General features: G+C 41.0%; 1 protein-coding gene across 6 annotated transcripts in view; it reads left to right on the forward strand.

Annotated features, from left to right (window-relative positions):
• The window catches only part of LOC103482105 (myoferlin-like), a 37,688-nt gene that overhangs the window by 15,427 nt on the left and 2,914 nt on the right, over positions 1 to 19,347 (forward strand). For 3 of the 6 annotated variants that reach the window (XM_081600211.1, XM_081600213.1, XM_081600212.1), the window contains 31 exons: positions 739 to 899; positions 981 to 1,094; positions 2,935 to 3,112; positions 3,227 to 3,351; positions 4,001 to 4,110; positions 5,112 to 5,304; positions 5,450 to 5,605; positions 5,719 to 5,850; positions 6,405 to 6,568; positions 8,066 to 8,180; positions 8,368 to 8,470; positions 9,068 to 9,210; positions 9,331 to 9,501; positions 9,727 to 9,820; positions 9,908 to 9,985; positions 10,788 to 10,969; positions 11,328 to 11,486; positions 12,599 to 12,700; positions 12,777 to 12,938; positions 13,901 to 14,066; positions 14,142 to 14,218; positions 15,782 to 15,793; positions 15,877 to 15,975; positions 16,094 to 16,222; positions 17,205 to 17,360; positions 17,444 to 17,535; positions 17,611 to 17,781; positions 17,886 to 18,034; positions 18,111 to 18,250; positions 18,969 to 19,057; positions 19,142 to 19,237. In XM_081600211.1, coding sequence (XP_081456337.1) covers positions 739 to 899; positions 981 to 1,094; positions 2,935 to 3,112; positions 3,227 to 3,351; positions 4,001 to 4,110; positions 5,112 to 5,304; positions 5,450 to 5,605; positions 5,719 to 5,850; positions 6,405 to 6,568; positions 8,066 to 8,180; positions 8,368 to 8,470; positions 9,068 to 9,210; positions 9,331 to 9,501; positions 9,727 to 9,820; positions 9,908 to 9,985; positions 10,788 to 10,969; positions 11,328 to 11,486; positions 12,599 to 12,700; positions 12,777 to 12,938; positions 13,901 to 14,066; positions 14,142 to 14,218; positions 15,782 to 15,793; positions 15,877 to 15,975; positions 16,094 to 16,222; positions 17,205 to 17,360; positions 17,444 to 17,535; positions 17,611 to 17,781; positions 17,886 to 18,034; positions 18,111 to 18,250; positions 18,969 to 19,057; positions 19,142 to 19,237 — 4,018 coding nt within the window. The remainder of the gene's footprint in view (positions 1 to 738; positions 900 to 980; positions 1,095 to 2,934; positions 3,113 to 3,226; positions 3,352 to 4,000; positions 4,111 to 5,111; positions 5,305 to 5,449; positions 5,606 to 5,718; positions 5,851 to 6,404; positions 6,569 to 8,065; positions 8,181 to 8,367; positions 8,471 to 9,067; positions 9,211 to 9,330; positions 9,502 to 9,726; positions 9,821 to 9,907; positions 9,986 to 10,787; positions 10,970 to 11,327; positions 11,487 to 12,598; positions 12,701 to 12,776; positions 12,939 to 13,900; positions 14,067 to 14,141; positions 14,219 to 15,781; positions 15,794 to 15,876; positions 15,976 to 16,093; positions 16,223 to 17,204; positions 17,361 to 17,443; positions 17,536 to 17,610; positions 17,782 to 17,885; positions 18,035 to 18,110; positions 18,251 to 18,968; positions 19,058 to 19,141; positions 19,238 to 19,347) is intronic. The other 3 variants (XM_017310714.2, XM_081600214.1, XM_081600215.1) reach the window with 1 other exon arrangement.

A 19,347-nucleotide genomic window follows, 5' to 3' on the forward strand; every position in this document is an offset into this window, starting at 1 on the left:
TATAACTCCAACGCAAAAAATCTTAAATCTAAATGACGAATGTTGAGCATCTAGTGAAGTTATGGTTATCAGTTTTACAAATGGGACATAATCTTTTAACTCATGAGGACCAAATTGTCACAGACAGGCTTTTGAAACATTTGTGCAAACGACTGAGTCTAATTCGAAGAAAGAACCTCGGACTGAATGAGCTGCTCTGGTCAGATCCTAAAACCTCTTTTGAAAATTAATCCTCATTAAAATGACTTTCTTCTGGTGTTTTTGTCTTATATTCTTGTAATATTTTAACTATTCTCATAATTAAGAAAAATGTTTGGCCCTAACATATATAGAAATGCTAAACAATGGTGACTATTTTTAAAACAAAAAACAAAAATTAAGGGCTCATGAAATATTGAATGAAGGTTGTGTATAATAGCATAAACTATCCATAATTACCAGACCAGTGGGGAACGTAAAATGTCAGACTTCACTGTTTAAAGCTGTTTGACGGAAAAACTTTAGCTGTTGGTGAAACCTAAACGTTTTGAAACCTCAGTACATTTCGATACTGGCTAACCAGCCCATGTCTAATTGTTGTCAAGTCCTGTTTGTGCATAGTGTTAGTACCACTGTTCTCTGCTCTGTTTTGACCTGATAAGTTTTACGTGTTGACCTCACACCTCCCTGTCACTTCAGTTTGTTGCTGCCTGCTTTCCCAGCATGACCTACTAACAAGAAGAACTTTGCTCATGTAAGTTTGTCCAGAGATGAACTCTGCTGCCGTCTCCCCAGCTGACTCAGGAGAGTCTCAGGTGGGTTTCCTGCCCGTGTTTGGCCCCTGCTACATCAACCTGTACGGCAGTCCCAGAGAGTTCACGGGCCTCCCAGACCCCTACGAGGCTCTGAACCTTGGCGAGGTACCGGCACCATTTTGCTTTTAGCCTTTCCTTTCTTTGGTACGATAATCTTGAGATCCTAATCATTTGAATTCACTACAGGGAGAAGGAGTGGCGTACAGGGGCAGGGTGCTGGTGGAGCTCTCCACGAAGCTGGAGGGGAAAGCAGACAAAGCAGTTGACAGTATCCACAGTGACGACATCCTTGTGGTTCAGGTACTGCAGCTGTTCAGCTCAGAGGGACAGTATGATGCAACATTGACTTTTGTGAGCTTTACATCATGTAATAATGTTATTCCCTCATTAAAAACGGATCTGGAGTGTTGTCTTCATGCATGTTTGAGAAATTTTTTTATATCCATTGCAACCATTGAGCTGTGCAAAATGCCTGGGTGGATCTAGCCCTGCCCAGCTCCCGAGCTTCCACCTTACAGATGAGCCCTTCCTCACTCAGCTCCTTCAGACTAGCCAGCATCAATTAGCAAACACCTGCTGGAACTGAAAGTCAGCTGAGCTCATTATAGGAGCTGTTTCTCTGCAACACTGGTGAAAACGTTATTAAAGTGATAGAGGAGCCATGTTGTGATGACTTCCTGAAGACGGAGCTTCAGAAAGAGCAGGAGTTTTCAAAGAGACGTCAAATTTCTTTAAAGTGATATTTGACAACTTTTGGCAACTAACGATTTTATGACTGCTGAAGGTAACATTTATTTGATAGTGTTGTATTACTTTTGTAATATGTGCCTGGAAAATGCATATTGTCCCTTTAAATTGCAAGTTCGTTGCCTGAAATGAGTTTATGGAGGAAATTATACTTGCCAATTAGAGCTTTCATAGTACAGTTATGTTTTTAGCCGTTTCTTTCTCTTTTATGATAACCTTGTAGCAATATTTTGGAGTTCCTAATGGTTATTCTGGTGGAAAAATCAGACATTATTCCAATATCTTGTTTTGTGAAGGAAAACTGATTTTAGATAATTATGTCTAAAATCTATGTCTAAAAAGCTATGACAAACCGAAATATTTATGTTCTAGGTATTATGTTTTGAGTGCCATACAAAAATAATGTATTGTTACTAATCAGTTGGGATCAAAGGTGATGTCACACTGTGTGAAAAATGGGTGTCTTTAACAGAGATAAGAGGATTAAGGACAGAATGTAAACTGTAAACACATTCCTTACAGAACTCTTTAACTCTGATGGAGGTTAAAAACTTAAAAGCAATAAAACATGAACTTTACAACCATGACCCCTCCCCTGGGTCCCAACATGATGAACAACAGGGACCTAAAGCCAGAGATTACCAGATCACAGCTGCAGCCATGTGGCCCCTCAGGAGGCCCCTCATGCTCATGTCTTCAGCTGGATAGAGCTGCACATGAGCAGAGCGGCACATTGCTTTGCTCTCTTGGATCAGGCTAAATCCTGGTCTTTAATCAGAACACGGGCTTTAGAACAGGGGTCTTCAGATCCAGGCCTGCAGGGCCAGGGTCCCTCAGCTTGTCTCTGGTCCAACGCAGCTGAATCAAACGACTGGGGAAGTTGACTGCATACTGGTGAATCAGTTCTGGTAGTGATCGGATTATTTGACTCAGGTATGTTGGACCAGGGACACATCTAAACCCTGCACCACCCCGGCCCTCGAGGACTGGATCTTGGAGAGCCCTGCTTTATATAAACACCATGAGATAGCTGGAAAAATGCCCTGAATTATGTTAAAACTGACATTCTTCTTGGGCAGGAAAGTTTAGTTTAAAATGGCTCCTAACATATTTTGTGCTTCTTAGTTTTTAATCACCTTCTGACAACTGCTGAAACATGAGACGTATTTCCACAATAATAACTTCCACAATGAAGAGGGTTGTTAGCATATCTAGCATAGCATATTAGCACTTAGTTTTAATGCATTTGAATGAAAAAAATATTAGATTTGTGTTTCAAGCTGAAAACCATCCCATTCCAATCACCATTAAAACTTATTCATCATTTTCACAACATAGCTAGCATTTCATCATATGAAAGTTAACATGCTGTTTTTTCTTCCCCATTTTTTAGAAGTACCAGCGAAGAAGAAAATACTGTCTGTGCGCAGTCTTCCACAGCGCCTCCATGATTCAGGAACCTGGTGAACCCATCCAGTTTGAGGTCAGCATTGGTAACTACGGCAACAAACTGGACACCACCTGTAAACCCCTGGCCTCCACCACCCAGTATAGCTGTGCTGTATTTGATGGTACGTGATTAAGCTCTCTGTTTTACAGTCGCTGGTGTAACTTGACAGTCTAAAGCTCTTTAAATTAAACGTTTCAAGGCTTCACTTGACCTCAAGTGTGGTTCTGTTTCCCAGGTAACCATTACTACTACCTGCCCTGGGCAAACACTAAGCCGGTGGTTGTTCTCACGTCCTTCTGGGAGGACATCGGTCACCGCCTCGATTCTGTCAACATCATCCTTTACATCACACGCCGTCTGGTAACATCGGTGTTTTCTTTGCTAACTAAAGGCCTGATGCAATGTGTTTTATTTTATTGGTATTTATTGATGTGTTAATGCTGCTGTATGTAATTTTAATAAATGTATTTTACATATTTGTTATGTAACTGTCACTCACTATGTTGTAGTCAAGATCAGACAGATGTAAAAAATCCAACTAGAAACGATAATCAGTGCCAGGGGGCGGGGCTTAGTCCTGTCGATCATGTCCCCCTTCCCTTGCTTTCTGCTATCACTACATTCTCCCTGTCAGCAGAGCCTGTCCTGAATGCTAATCCAATGTTGACTGATGCATGGTTTTCCTGTAACTGTAAGTTCTTTCTCCACCATCAGCACATTTAGCAGAAGGAACACAAAGTTGATTGACGGCTCTAAGGCCGTCCTCTTGGCTCTGATTGGTTGTTTCTGACCTGGAGGTGGTACATTTCTTCAGACGGCTATAGAAGCACAGGGCGGTGGTGAAATAATCTTTTTCACAGATTATCTGTCCCATACGTCACAACATGGTGACAGTTTTAACAAATATGTAAGAATAACACTTTTTTTTATAAAAGTTGCATACTGCAGCTTTAAAGTTGATCTGAGAATATGTGAGAGGGAGCTGCTTGTTCTGTGTTTCATGTTTTAGCAATCCAACCTGGATGCATTTAAAACCACCATATTGGCTAAAGTTCCTGACAGCCAGCTGACAGAGGTGTGGATGAAGTTACTCAATCAGTTGATTGAAGACTTGGACAGGTAAACAGAGGAAGTTTCTATTTCCTGCCTTTCTAACAGGAGATGCATCCTACAGCATTTTGTAGATTTCTTATCTTGACTTTTTGTAAAAGATTTAAACAAAAATCACTTTTGTCCAAAAATGACTTGGGCCATTATTTTACAAAGGTGACTACATTTCCATTTTGTATTGGGAGAGGGAATCACATTTTATGTGAGAGTCTCTTGGTGATAATTGAGAGTAAACTAAATCATCTTTGTGTTGCTGAATGTCTGCCAACATTTGCAAATCCGGCATGTTCTCTGAAATGTTGAAAGTGCAAAAGGATGAAACTGTAAGCAGTTCTTCTGTTCAGCCTTCCTGTTATCCACCTAGCCTTGCTCTCTTCCAGATTGAAGAAACCAGATGTGTGTGTTGCAGGGCTCAAAAATACATTAAATTCTTTTCAAACCCGATTTGATTCCTGATTTTAATCATTTATTTCCCCCCACCCTTTCACTTTCTTTACTTTTTTTATCTTTTTTATTTTTATTTTATTTTTTACAAATGATAGAAATGATTTTCAAAAAACTTTGATTTTTATTTCAATCATCTCTTCCTTGAGTTGACCTGAAATCAAATTCTAAATAACTAGAAACAACAAGATGAGTCTTGCGTGTGCTGACATCACTCCTAACTAACCCAAGGAGTGAATTGCTGGGGAAAAAGTCTAGGTTTTTGACTGAATAAATTATTAACTATGAAAATGATTGACTCTGAAAATGTTTTAAATCAAAAATTGACTTGAGATATCAGATATATTGCCGAACCTTATTTATTTCACTCTTAAACGGGGCCTAAACACCTTTTACAAAATGCTAGAAATGGTTAGCATCAAGTGTTTGTTGGTGCATCTCTGCTTTAATGAAAGGGAAGTCCGGTTAAAGGATCAGAATAACCACAAATCAACAAGACCAGAAAATGTATTGACATGGAAGTGTGTGTGGATAATGATTGACTGACTGTGTGTGTTCTCGTGGAGCTTCCCCACCCCTGACCTGGAGGGCCGCTCCAACCTGACATCTCTGGACATCCAGATCAAGAAACTACGAGACAGTGCTCTGACGTCCATCAAGGTGGCAGCGAGACGCATGAGGGAGGAGGCCAGGGAAATCCCAGACACGGTGCCGGACATAGAGAGCTGGGCGGACAAGCTCAACCAGCTGGCCGACGAGGTACGCACACACACGCACCCACACACACAGACGCACACAGACGCACACAGAAAGCCCGGAGGTTTGAGGCTGGGTTCCGGCTGGCGTTCAGGGATCGTCCTAATATGTCCAAAGTTTTCCCTGCCAACGTTCTCCTCGTCTGCAGCCCCAGAACAGCATGCCTGACGTGATCATCTGGATGCTGCGCGGCGAGAAGCGTGTGGCCTACAGCCGCATCCCGGCTCATCAGATCCTCTACTCCACCTACAGCCAGCAGGCCTGTGGGCAGCACTGTGGCCAGACTCGGACCATCTTCCTGAAGGTACACAGTGTGAGGGAGTGAAAGAAACACTGGACCAGATTCTGCTGTTAGATTTCCTGAACTGCTACTTTCTTCATCACCTTGTTGAAGCTTTGTGGTGTTCATGCCCTCAGTACCCCATGGACAAGACCAAAGGCCTGAAGGTTCCGGTCCAGGTCAGGGTCAACATGTGGCTCGGCCTCTCTGCACACGAGAAAAGGTTCAACGCCTTCTCAGAGGGAACCTTCAGTGTGTTTGCTGAACTGGTATGAGACTTCAACAACTGAGCTTTTATGGACAATTTATTTATTTATTTTTTTCAAATTAAGATTTTAATATAAAGTTTCCTCCAACTTGGAGGTTGTTTATCAACAACACTTGAACTGAGAAGCATATTATTGTATTGAGCCCTCTTTACTATGATGCTACTAAATATGCAGCCAACTTCCTTCAGTTTGTTTCACTTCCTAATCAGAATACGATCCTCTTCTTTGTAATGTGGGCAAACGTTTAAAGCAGAGTTGGTATATAAAACGGCATTCTAAGCTGTGGAGTCACTACGCTCTGTTCAGTCGTCCAAACATAATCACATAAATATCAACAAAATAAATACAAGAACATGGTGATGAGAGAGAAAATGGATAAAAGTTTAAGGATATTCATGCCTGTCCATGCCATGCGACAGACTGGCGACCTGTCCAGGGTGACCCCGCCTCTCGCCCGACCCCACTGAGGGGCAAAGGTGCAAGAAAATGGATGAATGGATGGATGGATGCCTGTCCAGTCGTTTTCAGTTGCTGTGTCGTCTGCTGTGTTGCAGTATGAAAACCAGGCTAAAGTGTTCGGGAACTGGGGAACCACCGGACTGGTGGGCCGACACAAGTTCTCTGATGTGACAGGAAAACTGAAGCTGAAGCAGGAGTACTTCATGCCACCCAGAGGATGGAAGTGGGAGTCTGACTGGTTCATCGACCCTGAGAAAGCGTGAGAACACACGGGTTTAATGAAGGGAGAAAAGTTTGTCTAAACTAGTCTTTGTTTATTTAGTAAAATTCAACACAGAAAAACTTATTTTATTCACCAGGACTAAATTTAATGGACCACACTTCCTTTGTTTACATTTCTCGCATCAATATGATTTGATGTCTGTAGCAGAACGTACCAGTGACCTGGAAGTTCTTTTTTCCAGAACAGCCAGTCTTGGTGTTTGATGAAATCCCCCCCAAAAAGAAATTATCATTATTATGACTTGGCTAACAGAGCTAGCTTGAATTGGCTCTCTTGCGTTCTAAGAAGATGAATGAGACAAGTTTGTCTTGATAGAAAGAAATGGATTTTGCCAACATCACCGAGCAAATCTTTAGGATTTGTTGTAATATTTGTAATATTGGGAGTTTTGAACAATACCATAATATCAAATAAACTTCAAAGAACCAGGTTTGTTGTAGAAAAAAATATATCTTATGATCGCGGAATGGCGAATCCGAAGTCATAATTCAGGATGGCGTCATAAGTCAGTCATAATTCGCTGACTGGCGAATTATGACTTTGCCAGTAACCTGTACCTGTGAGAAAAGTCAGGATTTACAAGTTGTTTTTTTTCTATCAAAGAGGTGGAAATGGGCTTCCATGTCAGACAATTACTATTATTAAAAAGAGAACAGAGAGGCATTAGCAGCTGGTGCCCCGCAGTAAAGGGAAGAGGCAGCGCTGTGGGGAAGCATCAGGAGGAAGTGTCGTTTTGAAAACTTGTTAGGTTAATTCTAACTGGAATCAAACTAAACGGCAAACATTTCTGCCTCCCTTATGGTCGTTTCCATAGAAACTGCTTCTGTTTTTAAAGCTTCCCCAGGGCACGTGTGTCTCTTGGCACCAAATGACCTCTGTCAGTCAGTTCCAGTTTTTCGCAATCCCTTGATCGTAGAAAGTCGCGCCAAAATCAACAGAACCCCGCATTTTTTCATGCTAATGCAGAATTGTGAATTTATTGCAAATTTTCTGCAAAAATCTAACTCCCACCTGCAGGTGGCAGTATTTCCTACTTCTGCTACACTCATGTCTCAGCTTTACTTAATGTCACGTTATTGTCTGTGATTGATGTGGTGAGTTTAACAGTCCCATTTAATGTCATGCATAAGTGCAAATATTCCAAAAATTCCTTTGAAATATTAGATTTTGAAAGTAATATGATTATGATTGCAAAGAAAAATCACAAAAACAAACATGAAATCCTGGAGGAACTGATCAATGTGAAAAGACTTTCAATGTTGAAGTCATTACTGGATGCAGACGCAGCTATTTATTTATATTTTAGTCATTAGCTAATGGGTTTTATCAATACCTGTGAGAACAGTCAGGATTTTTATGTGGCCCAAAATTAGTTTAACCCCTCTGCCTTAGGGCTTTATTTAATTTTAACCCACCTACACTGAATATTTGCATAATTTTTTTTATTAAAAAGATGGTTTGACTTTGCTTCAGCCTGCTAACCGAGGCAGACGCCGGACACACGGAGTTCATGGACGAGGTGTTTCAGAACGAGAGCCGTTTCCCCGGCGGAGAGTGGAAGGCCCCCTCGGAGCCGTACACCGACGTGGTGAGAGCAGCGAGCCGCTGCACACACACACACACACACACCATCAGGATCTCTATGACAAAAAAATACACAAATTTGGATCTTTTAAACTTGCGGATCATCTCTCTGTTACTCAGATGCTTAAAAAAAAAGATATGCACGTTCTTGATTATGAAAATGCAGCTGACCTGATCTGTGTGTTGGGCAGAACGGAGAGAAAAACCGAAACCCTAAAGAGTTCGACTGTCCTCCGGGCTGGACGTGGGAGGACAGCTGGACGGTGGACATCAACAGAGCTGTGGATGATCAAGGTGCAGAGACTCACAATGTGTCATTTTACATCCATAAACTGAGCTTTTCATGGATGTGCTTTGATCTAATCAATGCTCTCACTGCCATCTGCAGAAATACACTCAGTCAGAAACAGCCAATCAGAGCCAGGAGGAGGGGGGGTTAAGCGCTGACAATCATCTCATGTAATGGCGGAGGAACAGCTTAGTTACAGGAAAACTGTTCATCTACCATCATTGGTGGCTATGCTAACTAGCTTTAGCATTAATGGCAGACTGTAAAAAAATAAAAAAGACAAAAAAAAAAATGTATTTCTAAGTATAAAAGTTACATACTGTAAGTGTAGAGCACTGGCGATTTAGATCCCATGAATTAAGAATTACATGCAACACAAATTAATGTGTGAAGACAGGTTAATAAATCACTCACATATAAATCTACATTTATTTCTGTAGAGCTGTACAGCAGTGAACTCTGCACCAAAGTGCTCTCCGTTAGTTCAGGGGTAAAAAAAAGAAATGACACTAGAAGAAACATAAAAATGACAAAATACTGCCAGGATAATATGAATGACAAAAGTATATAACTCTGTGCGTGTGTGTGTGTGTTCTGCACAGGCTGGGAGTACGGGGTGACCATTCCTCCAGACGATAAGCCCCGATCCTGGGTCCCTGCTGAGAAGATGTACCACGTCCACCGGCGGAGGAGGCTGGTCCGGCTCCGAAAGAGAGCGGCGCGTCCGGCCGGAGCAGCGCTGGAGGTCAGCACCCAACGCCACGGCTTAGTGAAGGAACTGTCAGAAATGCTGCCACATGCATTTCTGCATTGATCCATTTAAGGAAATATTGTTGCCTTTAGATGTTTGTTCTCAAATGCACAGAGGAGAGATCACGGTGACCCCGAGGGATGGGAATTCTCCTCCCTGATTGGCTGGAAATTCCATCAAAACGAGCGTTCCTCTGACTCGTTCCGTCGACGGCGTTTGAGGAGAAAGATGGCGCCCGAAGATCTCCTGGGAGCCTGCGCCATCTTTCAGCTGGAGGGCGCATTAGTGAGTGAAACTGGATCCACCGTCACAGACAGACAGATTGTCGTTCAGAGCAGCAAACTGTCCTGTTGGTAATTCAGAGGAAGCAGGAACTGACTGTGAGCTTAATGAGTCACCAAATATTTACCCACGATTAATGAAAGCCGGCTCTTCAGGCGCAGTTTGGCTTGTATTTCCCTTGTGACACATGAACACGCCGCTGAAGGATGTTTCTGCTTTGGTCTGCAGGGCGTCGATACAGAGGACAAGGAGAAAGGCTCCAAAGAGGACGCCACCAAGCTGTTTGGGGCCAACACCCCCACCGTGTCCTGCTCCTTCGACAGTGAGCCACAGGCAATCAGAACATAAGATGCCACAGACCAGCAGGGTCAGATGTGAATTTATCTTATTTTCCTGAACTCCTCTGTAGGGTCGTACATGTACCACCTCCGAGTCTATCTCTACCAGGCGAGGAACCTGACGTCTATGGACAAAGACAGTTTCTCTGGTAAGATTTTATCTGTTTGCAAAAGATCTGTGGATCCATGTCGGGAAATTAAAATGTTATCAAAAAGTTTATTTTATTTCAGTTCAAAAAGTGAAATCCTTTTAAAGCATCGCTTCTTGCAGCAGGTCAAATGGCGCTCTGCTACCGGGCTGCGTTTCAAAAGTTACACAGTAAAACATTAACAGCAATATTTGGTTTATTTAGCCTGGGAAATAAACTGAGTGTTAATTTTCAAAGTTATATTTAATCATGTTCATACATTCATAAATGTGTGCAGTTCATAATCAGATATAATTCACAAGCTAAATGTTTAGTTAAACTAAGTATTAAATGTGAAGCAAAATATTTAGGCTATAGACTAAATGTATAGTTTACAAACTAAATATTTCATTTTCAAACTAAATATTTATCTCTGACATAAATACTTAGTCATGAGTTAAATATTTAGCTTGCTGGCTAAATTTTTAGGTCTGAGCTAAATATTTAAAGAAAATATCTCAATTGGAGCTAAATATTTCGTTGGCAAACAAAATATTTGTAAACTAAATATATCGGAGGTAAATATTTAGCTACAAATTAAACTAAATATTTAGTTTTTAAACTAAGTATTTAAATCACACACTAGTAGGTTGATGTGACTATCTCAGACCTGCAACCACGTTTTGAAGTGACCTGGAGAAAAGCAGTTCAGCATCATGTCTGCTACAGATTTCCATGTTGAACATGACAAGTCTTTGTGTTTTTAATAAGACTGTCCCATGCAAATGAATATGAGGTAAAATCACGTCTTCCCCCGTTACAGATCCGTACGCGCACGTTTCCTTCCTTCACTTCAGCAAGACGACAGAGAAGCTCCGAGCCACGCTGAACCCGACCTGGGACCAAACTCTGATTTTCAATGACGTGGAGATTTACGGAGACCCCAAGAACGTTGACGCCAATCCTCCAGACGTGGTCCTGGAGTTCTACGACAGCGACCAAGTGGTAGGCTGCATGGTGGTGGTATATTACAATGATTCAAAGATCCCATTTACAGATGAAATAGCTTCGGACTGTAAATGCATAGTTCAAACGCTGAACTTTCATAGGGCAGAAAATTGACTTTTCAAGGTCTAATTTTCCTTCAGGAAAGATTCAACATGCCTTTATTATATGTAACGGAACATTCTTCAGAATTTTATTTCCCTGCAAAACAGCGTCCGTCTCTCCCCCTCCTTAACGTGTGACTGTGGCTGAATAAATCCGTTCCCCTCCGGGAGTTTTCTCAGCTCCTCGTTGGTTCTCTGCCGTTGGGGATTCCAGCTGAACTCTGTGGCAGTGAAACATGTGATGCTGTGTGCAGGGGAAGGACGAGCAGCTGGGCCGCAGCGTTTGCGTCCCGCTGGTGAAGCTGAACTCCAGCATAGATCAGACGCCCCGGCTGCTGTGGCACCCCGTCATCCAGAAGGGCCAGAGGGCTGGGGAGGCCCTCGTGGCGGCTGAGCTCATTCTGAAAGACAAGGTCTGATTTATTAAAAAAAAAAAAATCTGTACATCTCTGGGAAACGGGTTGCTTTACATTCTTAGAAATTCTGGAGCGTTCCTTCCTGCTTTGCATTTGGACTGAATGACCTGCTACACCAACTGTTTCTATACGGTTTCATTTCCTGACACCAAACATTTCTTGCTGTTTTAAATTGAGAGGGTTGGAGGTGACGCGTTCTTACAGCTGGCAGTCTGAGCGACTGGAATACGGAATGCTGGGAAAAGACGGAAAGTACAACAGCAAAATGATTTTCATTTCATTCTGTGAACAACAGATTAGCTCATAATGTTGGGATAATCTAGAGCAGTAGAGTTGATATATGGTCAAGTTCATCAAGGCTGCAGCTATTGCTGTAGTAATCGATTATTCTGAAGATTAATCCAATAATAAAACTTTTCAACCAGATAACTGCAACTTTTTCATTTTAACTTGCACTTAAAAAATATTTTGTGCAAGATAAAAATGCTAATTCTTTTTAAATAAGAAGTTTATTTTATTGCCTTGAATGCAAAAACAGTGATGAACAATGATGCTGTTCATGATGTGCAGCAAACGATTCAACTGCAGCTAAAAGAATCACCATGTGTGAAACTCATTCCTTCTGTTTGACTCGTCAGAACAATGTCAGGCTGATCTGCTGCTGATTCATATTTAAATGAACTAATTAATAACAGGATAGTAAAAGATACTTAATGTGAGGTTTGCTCGTTTTTACAGAATTTGAACCAGGTGAGGCCGAAACTAGAGGAGAGCTGGGAAGAACAGATTTAAATTTTTTTTTTATTTTTTATCTTAAATGCATCTTATATTTTTGGAAGTTTTTGCTGCTCTGCATATGTTCTTACAGGAAACAGCCTTTTTTTGAGTCTGAATACTCCTGTTAACGGTTAATCAATTATTTGGTTGATTATTTTCATACATTTTTAATAATCATACTTTTTAAAATGTGAAACCTGTAAGAACCCTGAATTTCAGAGCACTAGTAAAAAAGTTTTGTGTTTTTTCAAACTGGTATTTCATCCTCTTCCCTATTTGTCTCTCTACGGTCAGTCTTGGAAACAAAACGTTGAGAGTTTGTCTTTTTGCAGTCGGGTGATGGGGATCTTCCCCTGGTTCCCCCAAAAAGAGCCGAGAACCTCTACATGGTCCCTCAGGGGATCCGGCCGGTGGTGCAGCTCACAGCTGTGGAGGTGAGGCTCATCGCAGACTCCGGTCCGTCGATGCTCTCCGTCTCTCTGTGTAACCAGCTCTCCTCTCGGCCTCCAGATTCTGGCATGGGGTCTGAGGAACATGAAGACCTACCAGCTGGCGGCGGTGTCTTCTCCCAGCCTGGTGGTGGAGTGTGGAGGCCTGCGGGTGGAGTCTGCTGTGATCAAGAACATGAAGAAGAGCCCCAACTTCCCCGGCTCCGTCCTCTTCATCAAAGTGGTAATGATGATGTCATTAAAGGACGATGCCAGCACGGATATTTTAAAAGTAGCGTTTTGGCTAAAATAATTCACCAGGACCCATTAAAAAAAAGTACGTGTGTGTGTTTGTGTGTGTGTATATACACTGCTCAAAAAAATAGAGGGAACACTCAAATAACACATCCTAGATCTGAATGAATGAAATATAATTTCCATCTGTTGTCTATTCCATTTGCACAACAGCAGGTGAAATTGATTGTCAATCCGTGTTGCTTCCTAAGTGGACAGTTTGATTTCACAGAAGTTTGATTTACTTGGAGTTATATTGTGTTGTTTAAGTGTTCCCTTTATTTTTTTGAGCAATATATATATATATATATATATATATATATATATATATATATATATAGCATCAATTCACAACAAATGTCGTCTTGAGGCACTTTGCAGAAAAAGTCATATATATTGCAATTGACGCTTCTGATCAAACTGCATTAAACTCAGAAACCAAAAAAGAAACAGATGAACTGATGTTTTTATTTTAATAGTTGTGGCCAAAAAGAGAGGGAACAAATCACTTTTCATGAAGAGGTTTAATCTGTAAAGCACTGGACATAAAAACATTTAAAATATGTTGATGTGTTCTTCCAAACACTGTAACCAGGAAATGTCTGCAGCATTTAGCTCACAACAAAGTCACATGACTTTACCCATAAATAGTCTTTATGTCCAGTGTTTTTAGATAAAACCTCTTTAAGAAGTTTATCACTACCTCACTGTCTAAAAAAACTTCATAGATATAAATTTTGCTCCCACTTCAGTTACACACTACTTTGTATCTAAATACATCAGTTTTTGGATAAAACACAAGCGATAAGAGGACATAGATGAGCATTCGACATCTCAGTGTTTAGTTGTTAAATATAAAATCCTAAACTTCTTTCTAAAGCTTCAGGTTGTTTCCTATTCTTTCCCTCTCAGCTCCTTCCAAAGGATGAGATGTACACTCCTCCCATCGTGGTGAAGGTGATTGACCACCGGCCGTTTGGCAGGAAGCCTGTGGTTGGTCAGTGCACCATCAGTTGTCTGGAGGAGTTCAGGTGCGACCCGTACGTCATCGTTTCCGAGGGAGCCAGGGCCTCCAAGAGTGAGTTTCAGTTCCTCAAAGTCGACAAGTTGTTCCAGACGTGGGAGAAAATCTTTCCTCATTTCTGTTCAACAGTGGCTCTGATGATGACTGCGCCTCGTAAGGACGTTGCCATAATGATGGACGAGGGAAGACCGCTGCTGGAGGCGCAGGTTAATGCTAGTTTCCTGTGTCTTTCCCCCCAGCACTGAGTTTAAACACAAACAGAATTTGGCTCCTAAAGTGTCAAATTTTGACAGATTTCAATGCTCTGGCTTGCAGTGTTTGTACAGTATGTCTGCAGTTTTCGACAAACTGGCTTCCCCAACTTTCCCGTTTGTATGTATGATTATTTCCTGTAGCTTTCACTAAACCAGTGACATGGCTGTAATCCACACCGCAGCTGATTTTACCAAATGTGTCTAGAAATGCTTTAATAGACACACTGAATCATTTTGATCACAGTGAGGGTGTAACATGAAGCAAAGGCTCCCTGATGGGATGTCTGGCTGCTGGCCTCTTCCAATTCGTCCAGAGGAGAAAACGGCCAGAAATCATCCATTTGACATTTTCTCTCTCTGAGCTGTGGCTCAAGTTTACCAAACCACTGAGGTCTTCACAGAACTGCTGTATTTACACAGCCAGACGCCTTCTTAGTAAATGAATGAGTTTCAATGCACTTTAATATTTTTATTAGTGAGAACATTTGTTTGTTTTTGTAGTTTTGTTTTTTTTTTGTTTTGTTTTTTTAGGTTGGACCTAAAAAACATCCAACCCAACTAATTAACTCCAAGAGTCTGAATTAAACCTGACTTACTTTAATTAAGCTTTTTTTTTTTGCTTTTGTTTTTATACCACCATTATTGTAGTGCAACATCTCCCTCCTCTATTTTGTCACTTGTAAACACATGGTTAATTTTTGACTTTTCAAACTCAAATTTCTTTCTTTCTTTTTTATTTTTGTTTTGTTTTTCTGGAAAAGTTTTTAGATTAATCTAAAGAATTTAATGATTTTTTTCTAGCAAATGTTCAACTTTTCAAACTCAAATTTCTTTTACTCAGAAATAAATCTTCTGAGATTAGATTAATCTCAAAATGTTAATTTGTTTTTCTAAAAAAAAAAAAATTCTGAGATCTCAACATTTGAGGGTTTTTTTTGGTGGAAATGTACTTTTTTATGTAGTGGAGCATAAATCCTCTGGGACATTTGGATGTGGATGAGGGCGGGGCCATGTCTACATTAGCAGTTTAATGTGCTGCGCTTGTTGGTCCTAAATAAATGCACCGTTCTTTCTTTCCTTAGCAGGGTAATCCACTTTTTAGACTGTTCTAATTAGATTAACACGTCTTTATTTCACACTTTTCATTTAGTTTTCTCTGTACTGTTTGTCCTGTACGCTTTGTGAAAAATGCACCACAGAAGCGTGAACCCGACTCGACTCGATCACCAACCAGATCATTTTGGCCCATCCTGGTCTGAATTTTGGTTCAGCTCCAGCTATAAATCTAAACTCTAATTTGAACCTTTTTTATTGATTGGTCAGTGCTGGTAACATTTGAAGACTTCTTTCAGAGGTGCATCTGTCTTCCTGGTTACACCCTTGTACCATCAATCATAAAATCAGGAATGCTCACTAATCCTTCGCCACATCGCCTTCGCCATGTGTGTCCTCTGATGATGATATCATGACTGACTCATTTATTGACCTTTTTCCTCATCCTGTCTGTCTACAAAGCACTCAGAAAAGGTGAGACAAACATTTCTATCTTTCAAGTTCTGATTGCACATTTAACTTTGCCAAGATAATCATGCAACGCAACGGCACTTCAGGAAAAGGAAACGGTTGATTGGTGGAGTAAATTCTACGCTTCAGTTGGAGACCAGGAGAGATGCGGCCCTTACACCAGCAAAGGCTACGACACCCTTAAAGTACGCAGACTTGATTTCTTCTTACAAGAAATGATCCTGACCCATCACAGCTCATTGTGTGGCAAACAGAATTATGTTTCTGGTTGCACAAGTCTTAAATGTTGGTGCAAATTTTCAGGTGTATGACTGTGAGTTGGAGAATGTCGACGATTTCAAAGGGTTGACCGACTTCTGCAACACGTTCAAACTGCAGCGAGGCAAGAACGAAAACGGGGACGAAGACCCCACCGTGGTCGGAGAGTTCAAGGTACCAGAACATATTCAGAATAAAATACTGGTCAGCAGCCAAAACAACTATCTGGGGTTTTCAACTGTTTTAGGGTCGTGTTGATGAGCCGAATCCAAAAATCACGTTGGTTTTGCTCAACCAGGTCAACTTTCTGAACTATGGAGCAACATGGGCATCAAAATTCATGACTTGTTCTGATATGTGGATCAGTTTCCTGAGAATCTGATCAATGAGTGACAAACAGGAGGAGAGATTCTATCAGGACAGAAAAAAGACAGAGAATTTTACACAATGAAGACGTAATGTTCAATTCACATGAACTTACCATTATTACTGTTTATTATTCAATTTACAGAAGTCCAAGTTTGTAACATTTAATTTATATAATATTTATATAATGTCGGTGTTAGAAAACACTTTTTTTTTTCTCCTAAACCTTTTTTGGATGAGAAATATGAACAGAAATGAACTGATGTCACAAAAATGTCATCAAGTTAGTCACAAGATGGGATTTCTCTAAATCAAATTAGAATAAAAACCTGACCTGATTGAGAAGAAAATGGATGTCATTTTTGGATTCAGTGATGCAAAATAGTCCTAATTCAGTTGAAAAAATTAATTGATTTAATTAATTGATCCATTGTATGTTTACGATTAACTGACCTTTATTGATTTATTCTTATCAGTATTATGACTTGATTGATGTTTTTAATTTCTTTACACGCTGATAATGTCGGTGTTAATTCATTCAGTCCACAGTCATTGCTCACACACACACACTCTCACGCACACTGTCATCAATATCCATTAACCTGCAGTGTTTTTTTTTTTCTTTTTCACAAATGTACCGTTGCTATGTATGTCGTACTGTGTTGTATAATAAATACTTTCTTTTCTTTTTTTTAAAACGCAAAACAAAAAACCCTGTGGTGGTGGTTAGCAATATGGAAGCTACCACGCTCTCCTGAGCTCATCTGTGTTTCCCTGTTCCTACCACTAGGGGGCGTTCAAAGTGTACCCCCTGCCAGATGACCCCAGCGTTGCTGCCCCGCCCCGGCAGTTCCGAGAGCTGCCGGAAAGCGGACCTCAGGAGTGTCTGGTCAGGATTTATGTGGTTCGGGCAATTGACCTGCAGCCTAAAGACAACAATGGCAGAGTGAGAATGGAGCCGTAGTGGGAAAAAAAAATCATCATCATGCTCATGATTTTTCCACTTTAACTTGGTTTATGTCTTTTCAGTGTGACCCGTATATTAAAATATCAGTGGGCAGAAACACAGTGGACGACAGAGATAACTACCTGCCCAACACCCTGAACCCTGTGTTTGGAAGGTGAATCTACTGGCCTTGTTGTTCATCCTTCCTTCAGTGTCACGCTGGGCATTTTCCAACCTTCCTCTTGTTCAGGATGTTTGAGAAGACGTGTTTCCTGCCTCAAGACAAGGACTTGAAAATCGCCGTGTACGACTATGATCTCCTGACTCGTGATGAAAAGGTCGGCGAGACGGTCATCGACCTCGAGAACCGCTTCCTGTCTCGATACAACTCCTACTGCGGCCTTCCTCAGACCTACTGCATGTGAGCAAACTGTCAGCCCGCTTGATTTTATCATCCTCACATGCAGTGAAACGTCTGAAGCTCTTAAGGACAGCGATGTGAAATATGATTCTCTGTCATTGAAGCTCTGGCATCAACCAGTGGCGGGATCAGCTGAAGCCGTCTCAGATCCTGGAGAACCTGGCCCGACTGAAAGGCCTGTCCAAGCCCAGGATGGAGGACAACGGCACGTCACTTACGTTCAATGGAAAAGATTACACTTTGGCTCAGTTTGGTAAGAGATTAAAACGATGTAAGAAGGGGGTCGTTTGTTTCAACCAATTTAAATGAAACTCTGTTTTGTCGTAAAGAAAACAACACGGAAATTCACCAGCACCTGGGCCCGCCGCGGGAACGCCTCTGTCTGCACGTCCTCAGAACTCAGGGACTCGTTCCTGAACACGTGGAGACCAGGACCCTCTACAGCTCCTTCCAGCCAAATCTGTCTCAGGTTAGACATCAGTGACCCAGCAGTCCAGTCATGCATGGCTTTTAAAGTGTTTTTTTTTTTTTTTAGTAAAAATCTGACAGGTTTTTACTGCATTTATTTTCAGCCCCTTAATAAAATACAGTGCAGCCTTACAGTAGCTGCATTTCCATTACCAATGTGCAAATGTGTCTATATTCTATATAATGTAAAAAAAACAACAATATTCTCCTGTCACTTCCTGTCATTGTCTTTGTCATTTTGACCAGTAGTAACATCCGGTTGTTGATCATGTGACTGGTGATGTTTTGTGAATGAATTTTGATATGGCTGGAAAAAAAAACACCTCATCCTTATGCAAAAACCTTTTTTTTTGAAAAAGTATGTTGTTTCAGACATCGAGTCCAATTGGATTTATTTTTTTTTTTCAGGTTTTATTTTCAGTTTCTATATTTGCAAAACTAGATGTGTTCGTCAAACACCTGGTAATTGTGGTGGAACTTTTATTTTAGTTATTTTGACTAACACAAATGGATGTCACATTTTTGTGTGCATATTAAAAAAATGTTTTCCTTCCACTACTTGTGTTTGTCTATCGCATATAGTCATAATAACTACACTAAATTTCATGGTCATGTAACAAATGTGAAGGATTATTTTGTAATGACTACCTTGACAAAAACAAATCTGAATATATGGTCAAATTAGTGTTTATACTGGTTGCAATATGTGTTGGTTAAAGGGAAGGCTTCAGATGTGGGTAGATGTCTTCCCCAAAAGCATCGGGCTCCCTGGTCCTCCCTTTGACATCACACCCCGCAAACCCAAAAAGTAAGTCTGCAATGTTTCTCCCTCGTTGAACGCACAATTACGCCACCAAACTGACCTGACCTTACGACCTGTGCCGATGTTCAGGTTCTTCCTGCGAGCGGTCATCTGGAACACCACCGACGTCACTCTGGATGAAACCAGCATCACGGGAGAGAACATGAGCGACATCTACGTGAAAGGGTAGGCTACAGTCAGTCCTTCCACAACAAGAAGCGACTTTACAAATGGAACAAAGTCACAGAGGCTAAAGTATGTACTGAAGTCTTCCAGTAGTGGATGTTGAAGGTTTC

Source organism: Poecilia reticulata, chromosome 19 (genome assembly GCF_904066995.2).
Source record: "Poecilia reticulata chromosome 19, P_reticulata-male-v2, whole genome shotgun sequence".
Taxonomy (NCBI): domain Eukaryota; kingdom Metazoa; phylum Chordata; class Actinopteri; order Cyprinodontiformes; family Poeciliidae; genus Poecilia; species Poecilia reticulata.